General features: G+C 37.3%; 1 protein-coding gene across 1 annotated transcript in view; it reads left to right on the forward strand.

The window, feature by feature from the left end:
• Positions 1–12,006, forward strand: part of Cftr (CF transmembrane conductance regulator) — a 170,083-nt gene that overhangs the window by 44,295 nt on the left and 113,782 nt on the right. The window contains exon 3 of the mRNA XM_052173280.1: positions 1,216–1,324. Coding sequence (XP_052029240.1) covers positions 1,216–1,324 — 109 coding nt within the window. The remainder of the gene's footprint in view (positions 1–1,215; positions 1,325–12,006) is intronic.

Below are 12,006 nucleotides of genomic sequence, written 5' to 3' on the forward strand. Positions count from 1 at the left end.
TTATATACATGAGTATACTATACCTGTCTTCAGACACACCAAAAGAGGTCATTAGATCTCATTACCGATAGTTGTGAGCCATCATGTGGTTGCTGGGAATTGAACTCAGAACCTCTAGAAGAGCAGTCAGTGCTCTTAACCACTGAGGCATCTCTCTAGTCCTATTTTGCTCTATTGTCAATGAACTAGACACTATTAAATGAATTTAGTAGTTGGATATGAAGTTTAATGATGGTTCTTTGATGCTTTTTCTTTAAAACTCCAGATAGATTTTTCTTGTGTTAAATTACAAAATGTTCACCTGATGTTTTCCTCTAGTTAGCATGTCTGTTGGTATTATCATTGTTCAGGTTTCTTTTCGGCAACCAGATTGTTGAGGTATTATGGTGTAGCTTCCCTGTCATTTCTAGGAAACATATCTCATAGACTTTCTGGCCTTGTGGCTCTTACAGTTCTTCAGGTCCCTTCTTTCAAGAGTCCCAATTGTAGACAAAGAAATATAAACAACTGAGAGAGAATTGGTTTTTTTGTAGAGCTCCCTAATTATTTAGTCAATGCCAATGAGACATCCCTGAAGTTATAACATACAAGCAGCACTAAGGGTACTCACCAGGGCTGTATGTATGTATGTATGTATGTATGTATGTATGTGTGTGTGTGTAAATATTTCAAAATAATAATAGATACTATAATCAAAGACAAAAATGCTCTGAACTTGAGAAGGAATGCAGAAGAGGGACAGGGAGGGAGGGCTGAAGGGAAGAGACGTAGAAGATAGAAGGTGTTGTTTGAAAGTTGTATATTGTGAAGTCTGTGATAGTTAAAAACACATAAATATCATGAGACAACAGGAAAAAAGCTTAAAATATCTATGTTTACATCTTGTTCTGAGCACAAATGCATTCTCAGTGTTGCACATCATTGGCTCACCCTTATCATTGTTTTTAAGAAACCTAGTATTATTCTTTAACATACAAAACTCGATATTTTCATAAAATGAAAGTGTACAGAGTGATTTCATGGAAGACCATCACATTATGCTAAATATCTATTGGGAAGTTGGTACTGGAGACACATCACAAGGTTTTTGTCTCTTACATCTTGGCAGTTAATCTCTTTGACATTCATGGGACAGAAGATATGAAGGGAAATGGAGCAAGCAGCTCAGATATTTGCACCTGCAGCTCACTGGTTTTATTTTTTTACTCTTTGCAGAGAATGGGACAGAGAACAAGCTTCGAAGAAGAATCCCCAGCTTATCCATGCCCTTCGGCGATGCTTTTGTTGGAGGTTCACCTTCTATGGCATCTTGTTATACCTAGGGGTAAGGATCTCACTTGTAAATATTGTGTCATATATTATTATGACATAATAATTAGTTTTGTGATTATAGAAAGATGAGGGTAATCTTACTGTTTTTGTTTTCATTTTTTTATAAAATTACTTTACAAGTTATCTTAGTCAGAGAGAGTTTCTATTCCTGTACAAACATCATGACCACAAAGCAAGTTGGGGAGGAAAGGGTTTATTCAGCTTACACTTCCATGCTGCTGTTCATCACTAAAGGAAGTCAGGACTGGAACTCAAGCAGGTCAGGAAGCAGGAGCTGATGCAGAGGCCAGGGAGGGATGCTTCTTACTGACTTGCTTTCTCTGGCTTGCTCAGCCTGCTCTCTTATAGAACCCAAGAGCACCAGCCCAGGGATGGTACCATCCACAAGGGCTCCCCCCCCCCCCGCCCCTTGGTCATTAATTGAGAAAATTCCCCACAGTTGGATCTCATGGAGGCACTTCCCCAACTGAAGCTCCTTTCTCTGTGATAACTCCAGTCTGTGTCAAGTCGACACACAAAACACACACAAGTGTTTACACAAGTCTAAACACAAATGACTGTAAACTCTAGGGAAGATAAGTAGAAATTCTTAAAATGTCTCAATTGATTGTTCAAAATTAAAATGGATCCAGAAAAGAAAATTACTTATTTCAAAATTATGCTCATTTATGAATCCAGATTATAATGCATTAACAGTATATGTGATTACTGGCACCTTTACTTTTCTGTATTAAAAAAGAGAATATTAGAAGGCAATCTCATGACAAGAGTTAAGATTCCATTCAGTTAGTGACATGGAAGAATATTTATGATATTTTGAAAACATATATATGGATATGCTGAATTATTTTACAAAAGATGGCAAAAATTTATTTATTTTTATTTACATTTCAAATGTTGTCCCCTTTCCTGGTTCCCCCTTCCCCCAAAAATCCCATAACCCATATTCCCTTCCCCTGTTCCCCAATCAATCCACTCACGCTTCCCTGTCCCAGCATTTCCCTACCCTACACTGCCGCATCTATCCTTCCCAGGACCAAGGGCCTCTCCTCCCTTTGATGTCCAGCAAGGCCATCCTCTGCATCTGGAGCCACGGGTAACTCCATGTGTATTTTGTTTGATGATTTTGTCCCTGGGAGCTCTGGGAGTACTGGGTGGCTCATATTGTTGTTCCTCCTATGGCTATCTTGCTTTTTCTAGGGTGTAGTTGCCCTCCTTATATTGGCATTTTCCATCTATTATTCTTTGTAGGAATGGATTTGTGGAAAGATATTGTGTAAATTTGGTTTTATCATAGAATATCTTGGTTTCTCCATCTATGATGATTGAGAGTTTTGCTGGGTATAAGTAGTCTGGGCTAGCATTTGTGTTCTCTTAGGGTCTGTATGAGATCTACCCAGGATCTTCTTGCTTTTATAGTCTCTGGTGAGAAGTCTGGTATAATTCTGATAGGTCTTCCTTTATATGTTACTTTGCCTTCTTCCCCTTACTGCTTTTAATATTCTTTCTTTGTTTAGTGCATTTGGTGTTTTGATTATTATGTGACGGGAAGAATTTCTCTTCTGGTGTAGTCTGTTTGGAGTTCTGTAGGCTTCTTGTATGTTCATGGGCATCTCTTTCTTTAGGTTAGGGATGTTTTCTTCAATAATTTTGATTAAGATATTTACTATCCCTTTAAGTTGTAAGTCTTCACTCTCTTCTATACCTAAAATCATTAGATTTGGTCTTCTCATTGTGTCCTGGATTTCCTGGATGTTTTGGATTACAAGCTTTTTGCATTTTCTTTGACTGTTGTGTCAATGCTTTCTATGGTATCTTCAGCACCTGAGATTCTTTCTTCTAGCTCTTGTAATTTGTTGTTGATGTTTGCATCTATGGTTCCTGATTTCTTTCCAAGGTTTTCTATCTGCAGAGTTCTCTCCCTTTGTGATTTCTTTTTTGTTTCTACTTGTTTTTAGATTCTGGATGGTTTTGTTCAGTTCCTTCTCATTTTTGTTTGTTTTTTCCTCTAATTCTTTAAGGGATTTTTGTGTTTCCTCTTTAAGGGCTTCTACCTGTTGACTCATGTTGTCCCATATTCCTTTAAGGTAGGAATTTATGTCCTTCTTAAAATCCTCTATCAGCATCATGAGATGTGATTTTTAAATCCAGATCCTGCTTTTCCAGTGTGTTGGGGTATCCAGGATTTGCTGTTTTGGGAGAACTTGGTTCAGATTTTGATATGTTGCCTTGGTTTCTGCTGGTAATGTTCTTGTGTTTGCCTTTTCCATCTGGTTATCTCTGGTGTTAGCTGGTGTTGCTGTCTCTGACAGTGGCTTATCTGTCCTGCAAGCCTCTTTATCTGTACTCCTGGGAGATGTGTTCTCTCTGTGTATACAGTTAGTTAGATAAGGTACTTCTGTGAGACCAGCTCTCTTGTGGTTGGATTTGGGTATGTAGCTTTGTGGCCCTGATCAGCTCTGGGTGTGGGCAGAAATTGAAAGACTCCTGCCCTGGCTGCTCCTAGGCTCTTGTGTCCTCAGGGTTTCCAGCTGTTTCTTCTTAGCAGCAGGGGTGGCTCTACCTGTGCTGTCAGGCCTCTCTGCACTCTTGGGTGGTTAGCTACCTCCCTGTGCCACTTGGATATGGCCCGCTGTGGCAGAACATGGCCCTGAGCCAGAGACAGAAATCATAAGGCTCCTGCATGAGGTTTCTGGACCTGATCCTCTGAGTGGCAGGAGTGGTTCTACCTCTACTGCCTGGGCTCTCTGCACTCCTGGGTGGTTAGCTACCTCTCTATGTCACTTGGATATGGCACAATGTGGCAGGGGATGGTCCCAAGCTGGAGACAGAAATCACGGCAATTTTTTTAAAAGAAAATATTTCTTTATTCCAGTCAAATAGGGAAGAGGGCATATAGGACTTTCGGGGAGGGGGAGATCCAGAAAATTGGAAATCATTTGAAATGTAAATAAAGAATATATCAAATAAGGAAAAAAAGTAAAAAAAAAAAAAAGAAAATGAGACATTGACCATCCCAATCACAAAAGAACACAGATGGTATGCACTCACTGATAAGCGGATATTTGCCCAGAAGCTCAGAATACCAAAGAAACAGTTCACATATCAAATGATGTTCAAGAAGGAAGGAAGGAGAGGTCCTTGGTCCTAGAAAGGCTCAGTGCAGCAGTGTAGGGGAATACCAGTACAGGGAAACAGCAAAAATTTAAAATGAGGCTGTAGGGTACACTTAGAATGTATTTTGTCAGCAGTCTATGTCTTCATCATTGTAAAGAGAATAGCAGCCTGGAAACATAGGCTCTGTGGCATTTAAGGACTTTGGATGCTGCCCAGATGTGCTTAGAAGTGGTTATTGTTTTCTGTGTCATGTGAAGCATCACTTTGAAAGCTTGGCCATAGCCTGTAAAAGGGGATGACAAGAAGAAAATGTGTTGAGTCTGCTGCAGCAACTCAGCGTAATACTGCCTTGGGGTATTATGCTCCATTTGGATTGACTTCCATTGTATTTCTTCAGGTCTTTATCCTCAGCTAGCTGGGCTTTGGTTTCTCCTCAAATGCTTTATGAACCATATGCAGCCATGCTACTTAAAGAATTTTATTTTATTCTGTCCCAGAAAAATTCATCAAAATTTATTGTGACAAAATTGACTGTAATTACTCTAGAATGTTTTCTAATGCTATTATTTTCTATAAGAAATTCTTCTGGTCTTTCTCTAATTTTCTTTGTAAATAAATTCATGCATATTATAATATCACGTAGATTCATATATTATGTTTACATATTATAAATACTTTGTTATAAATTATAGATCTATTATTTAATCGTGATTCTTTGGATCTATGTATGAAAGATAAGACTATAAAAATATTTTTTCTAGTAGAATATGTGTTATAAAATACATATATAGACTCATACACAAAATGAGTTATCTTTTTAATTTTTTATTAATTTTTTGTTATCTTTTGAAGATATCTTTGGGTTCATTTTTATCAGTGAGCGCACTTGAAAGTATTTTCAGTCCAGATCTTCTTGTGAGTAGACATTTAAGGACAGGGAGATGCAGTACATATGAAAATACATTAAAACTTTTCTAGATTAAAAACAGCTAAAAAAAAATCTCAAAGCCATTCACAGTGTATTAATTATCTATGGATGAGTGGTTAGAAGTCCTTCTGAAATAACCTGAGTGCCAGAATGTATCTCTGGGCCCATCACAGCATTTGGAGCCAAAGATCAAATTTTACTTACAACAAATCAAATGGGTAAGGAAAGGTTCTGATGGGAGAGAGCAGATGGATGTTCAGAGTAAGAAGGCATGGGGACGAAAATGAGCAGTACACAGTGTGATGATGTTGAAGGGGCTCTCTTATCTCTCCCCCTCCATCCTACACAAAGTTCCACTGAGACCACACAGTTCAATGTTTTCAAACTGATAAAATCTAGATCCCATTTATTTAGGTAAGTACAATTTCCAAGATCTATTATTTATTTCAATTTAAGTTCTATTTTAAAAGATTTATTTGACATATATAAATTGTCATAAAATATACAATGTATATTTCAATATATGTATACATTTTTTCGTGATCAAATGAGGGTAATTAATATACAGATGGGTCAATCATTTACCATTTCTTTGTGGTGAGAAGAGTAAAATTCTCTCATGTGTGTCTTGCTAACTGTAACCCCCTAGCAGGATGTACTCCTTCTGCCTGAGAATTCATTGCTAGTGACAGAGCTCTCCCAGCATCCTTGTCCCTACTACCCTTACTAGCCCTTGTTACCTTAACTCCTCTTCCAACTTACAGTGAAAATTGGAGGAACTTTAGCCATTTTAATAAGCTTCTTCTGTGTCGAATAACCGATGCCAGTGCTTTACTCTTGTGTGTTCTTTCTGGGCATTTTCTTCTTCCTGTTAAATAAACAAAGATTACTGAAAAAGATATAGCACTTGTTAAAGTGTAGTGGGACATACATTCAGAATGTGTTTATAATCTTCGTCTCTGTATATCATAATTATGGCATAGCAATTATTTTGTTGGTTTCAGTACTGATAGAAAAAAGCACTAAAAAAATATCTTCAGCTGTGAAAGGTTAAGAAAAAGGAAATACCATCACAAAGGACCTTATTTCCAGAACAGTGATGCAATTTTAAAATCATATTAGCTATGGTACATCCCCATTAACTATGGACTTGTTTTTTCTTTATCTGACTCAGCAGCCAGATATAGCATGGTCTTTAGTATTACAGACTTCCAGCACAGAAGAGCAACAGGCCACTGAAAACCTAAGTAGGAGAGTCAATTAAGGATAATCTAAGGGACGCTAAGTATTGGGAATCTGTAAGCATGTCATTGACAGACTGTGCTCATCAAAGAGAACCTTTTACTGTAGAATTCACAGGTGTACACTCAGAAGTTTTTTTGATTCCATGTTTCCACTACTACGTAATATGTATCATTAGTTCAGCTTAAACCAGGAATTGTTTTTAAGTCCCAGAAAGCTAAAGGACATAAAGAAAACCTGATTCTCACAATTCCACAGTTCTTATATCCCTCGGACTGTCATAAAGGTGAGCTGTCTCTCATAATGAGACAAAGGCAGGCTTTTGAATCCAAGCCTCCTGCAAGAATGTTTGGGGGTAATTCTGCCCCTGCATGGAGTCTGCCTAAGGCGCTTTATCTTCATACATCCCCGCAGTATGAACGCTCCCAGCAAAGTTTCTGGAGCCTTGCATTCTAGGATTTACTTCTCATCTCTGTCTTATCCCCGGGAACACCCATAGCTGCCTACTTCTCTGGATTCAGCTTCACTCACACCTGAACTCTCCATAAACTGAGCTTGCAGAGCCCCCACCCCATCACTAATACACACACTTCCCATAGAGAAGGCCTCCCCTAGATCCTGTAACCAGAACACTGCTCCAGAGCATCCTTTTTGAAAAGGAAAGAGTTTTTACTCATCTTTACAGTATCTAACTACAGATAATTTGATACTTCTTCATCCATTTTCTATGGGAATATTTGCTTAATGAAAGGGAGGGAGGCCAGGCCCTGGTGGCGCATGCCTTTAATCCCAGCACTTGGGAGGCAGAGGCAGGTGGTAGATTTCTGAGTTCGAGGCCAGCCTGGTCTACAGAGTGGGTTCCAGGACAGCCAGGGCTATACAGAGAAACCCTGTCTCGAAAAACTGAAACCAGCACCCCCCCCCCAAAAAAAAAGGGAGGGAGGGAGGGAGAATATTCTTTTACATAGTGTTCAACTGTTCTCCTTTTAATGTAATGTGAATGTCTTTTTATGCCATTAGATGTTTTCCACCTGATTAGTAAATCTTCTATTTGTACTATAATTCATGTAATAAGTTCCAAGTTATTTCAAATTATTTCAATTTTGTAGTCCTTCAATATAAGTCCAATTAGATAAAAATTAAGTCTTCCTACAACTTCTAGACTTGAGGTATACCAATATAGCTAGAAACCACATAATTTTCTTGTACTACAGTGTTGTCTTTACCACCAATTGATATTATCACCATCTTTGAAATGCTATATTTCTAGGTGAAAAGAATACATAATTATTACCAGGATTATTTTTGCTTCTTAATAAGTTTAAATTGCCTTTTATACTCATTATATATTTAAATTTGTGTGTGTGTGTGCTTGTGTGCATGTGTGTGCATTTTTGTGTTTGTGTGTGTGTGTATGTATGTGTGTGAATTGTCCTTTCATTCTATTTCTATTGTGTTATGCTTCCTGTTTAACATTAGAATGTTTTCCCTAGACTTTTATGGACCTTATAATGTTATTCTAGTAATTTCAACTTATTTTTGAGATATGGTCCTACTATGTAACCCTGGTTGTCCTTGTTTGTCCAGAATTTACTATGTAGCCCATGCAGTTTGTAAATCACAGAGAACTAAGTGCTTCTGGCCCCTGAGCACTGGACTAAAGGCGTGGAGCACCACATGTGGATAAGTTTTTTTTTTTTTAGCTATTATAATTTTAAATGCATGTCTATGTAATCTTTTTTGTTTTGTTTTATGCTTTTTTCAGAGGTATATAAAACTAAAATATTATGCAAGGTGCAGATATCTTTGGTTTTATTTTAATTTTATTGTTTCAAGATTACTTATTTGTGGGTGTATATGTACATCTGCATGTCTACATTTTTGCCAGATGAGCTCACTGTGTCCCCTGGGACTTGAATTACTGACCAGTGGTAAGCTACTTTATGTGGGTTCTGGGAACCAAAGTCCAAACTCAAATCCTCTAGAAAATCCATATTGTCTTTACCATAGACCCATTTCTCTAGTCCCTGCTTATATGTTATTATGTCATGTTTTACACTTAAATATCTATGACACTTAGAATTTACTTTCTCCACTGAATTATGTGTCATGAATTTTAAGTTAAATTATTGCATATTTTTGGGCCTTTCATTGGAATTTCCAGATAAATCAGTATACTTTCTTTATCCTCTGACATATTTACATGTATGGTTTAATATCCAGTAGCTTAACTTTTCATGTTGTTTTTATTTTTCAAACGTTTTCAATTACAGTTTATTCCTAAATGATATTCAGAATAATTTTATTTGTTGATTTAACAAATATTTACTGCTTAAGTAGTCTCACTAAGAAGGTATTGTATACGTCATAACACTTGTGACAATATAAAAAGATAGCCAATATTGTGGTGCAAATTTATTCATTTTTAAAATATACTTGAAATTTTTATGTGATTACATTAATCTTATAAAATAGATTAGGTGAAACATAATCTTTGCAATATTTAGATTTTTTAGTTCAGTTAGTTTTTTAAATGTACTTAGTAGCTTCTGGAATCAATCACATATATTAAATCAGATACTTTTTGCTTTTTATATAATTTATAGCTATCATTTTTCTTACTAAATTATCTTAGCTAGACATTTCACAAAAATGTTAAGTGATCATAGTCAGGGTTCTTTTGATTTCCTGTCTCCAACACTTGCATTTATCAACGATTCCAGATTCCTGAGGAAAATCTTTCTTAGGTTAACAAGCAATGTTTCAATTCAGCTTTGTAGAAACTTTAGCCAGATACAGATATTGTTTACCAAATTAGTCATTTCATTGTTACTGTGATGTTTGAAGCTTGTTCAGTAGTATATCAATATTCTCTTAGTTCATTTCTTGGTATCACCAATCCCAGTAATATAAATGTAAAGATATATAAGATGTGCTTACAACAAGTGAAAGTGACACCATTACTTAGTGGCTGCACAAGACATAGCAACAAACTCTTAAACCTCACGTGCTAGCTAGGCAAGCACTGCTGAGCTAAATCCCCAGGCCTGCAACATGCTGCCTTTCATTTTTAAGTATAAAGATAAAGTCCATATAATTTAGCTGTGTGCCTGAGTCTGCCCTCCTGTTTTTATCTATGGTCTGAATATGTTCATTCAACACAGACTTACCTGTCTGTTTCTAGAAACATCAGATTATTTGCCAGTTACAATGGAAATGGTTTAAGGATATGTATGCATCTGCAATGACATAGAGCACTGTTCTGGAAGTACATTCAGATGTCCCCTGGTAGGCTGCTCCGAGGCCTGAATTATTGCCACCATTGAGTGCAAGACCTTTAGAGAGTATTTTGTATTAGATATTTTCTTTATTTACATTGCAAGTGGTATTCCCTTTCCTGGTTTTCCCTCTCCTTCCCCTGCTTATTAACCCACCCACTCCTCCTTTCCTGTCCTGGCATTCCCCTATTCTGGGCCTTCGAGCCTTCTCAGGACCACGGGCCTAGTTTTTACATGATCACTTAACCCAGATGACACATGATTTATTTTAGTGGGAAAGAAGTTTATGTAGCCTGGAATTCATAATCCTCCTTTTGCAGCCTTTCTAGATAGGATTATGGTTATGTAGCAGAACTTCTGGCCCCAGATGGTCTTTTGAACTCACAGTGTTGAGTACTTTATTTCTCTTAGAAAAAAAAATCTATGGTCGTGGAAAGAAATGGACTGGTACAATTATTTTAGGTATTACTGAGCCTCTGCATAGTACTCCAAGACTCAGGTCATGCTTCCAGGGATGATGTTATAGGAGAGAACCTTATAGATAAACAGTTTGCCAATAAGGCAAATTGTCCAAATTGTCCAAACCAATTGTCCAAACAATAGAAGTGACTGAGGTGACACCGAGTAAATACACTGGGATAAGAACAATAAGGAAGAGGTAAGGTACTTGTGAGGGAGTCGGATGGGGCAAGAATAGAATTGGAAATGAGGGAGCGAGTGGTGAAGTGATTGTGTGTGTGTTTGTGTGTGTGTGAGGTATTCATGTATGAAATTCTCAAAAATAAATGTAAAAGGGAGTATTTGAGTTTTATAATTCTGAATTTAGTGCTCTTATTGTCTTAAACATTAATATTAAGCTTATTATCTAAGAAAAACAATTAAGAAAATTGTTTTTATTCATGTCTGATAAAATTATTAAAATACTTCATTGAATATTATCTTATTTAAAATAGTTTTACATTTTTTTATTAAATACAGTTCTATTTGGAATACTATTTCAATGTGGTGAAATGAGGACATTTTTATTTCTGAAAGTCTGAGCAGCAGAGGACACGCAGCTCGCGGGTATCAGTGCTGACTTTTGAAAAGGACTGTGCTTTATAGATTAGGCTAGGAATCAGTTGCCATTGTTTTTTTTCCACACTTAAAAAAAATGCCGTGTGGGTCTATGACATTGATGAGAGGTTCCCTTGTAAACATTAGAGCACCTGATACATACAAGAGATTAGGGGAAATGGGAGGGGGAGAGAATCTACAAGTGTGGGTTTGTCCTGGAGTGATAACAGCATGATGTGGTGCTGCCGTTTACGCTGTGCTCTAGAGACCATCTTCTCACTGAAAATTTCCAGTGAGGAAACAAATTGTATCTTACTGTTTGAATATATGCTCCTCCAGAGTTGTACTGTCAGTGTCCTTGGGAGGTGACTTGTATTGTTCAATAGATGAGGACATTCTGTTAGTTGAGCCAAGACAGAATTTAACTCATTGGTAGCAATATGTAAAATAGGTGTGCCATTCAAGGTAATTTAAGTTATAATTCTGTATTAAGTTGCAGTCAAATAATTATGCAAATAAGTCTAGTATTATAAAGTAGGTTATTGAAAATTGTAATGGAGATCTAATATTAGCAGAGAATTTAGTTCAAACTAGTAAACAGAAGAAAAACATTTAAGCTTAAAACTTATAACTTTAAAAAATATGTGTTAAAATAAAGTTGTATGTGGGATGTGGAAAGAGGGGGAAGGGAATGTGGAGAGAGGGGGAGCAAGAGGACAAGAGAGAGAGTAAGGGAGTAAGAACAAGAGAGACAGTGAGAGGCAAGAGAGACAGGAGGGGGCAAGAAGACCCTTTAATAGTGGACCAGGCCTACCTGGCTGTTACCAGGTAATTGTAGGGAGGAGCATACTTGGCTGTTGCCAGGTAACTGTGGGGGGTGGAGTCCAGACAGAATACCAGAAGCTTGGGGCATTGCCCTATATGACTGATGGCCACAGAATTAAGGAGAGCTGAGGCCTCCTGTCAGTAGCCTAGTGTCTGGGAGCATGGCAAACAGAATTATCCTTCTGTCCTGTCCAGAATTATCTCCTGGGTCTCCAGGGTTTAAACCCT

The sequence above is a fragment of the Apodemus sylvaticus genome, chromosome 2 (assembly GCF_947179515.1).
Source record: "Apodemus sylvaticus chromosome 2, mApoSyl1.1, whole genome shotgun sequence".
Taxonomy (NCBI): Eukaryota; Metazoa; Chordata; class Mammalia; order Rodentia; family Muridae; genus Apodemus; species Apodemus sylvaticus.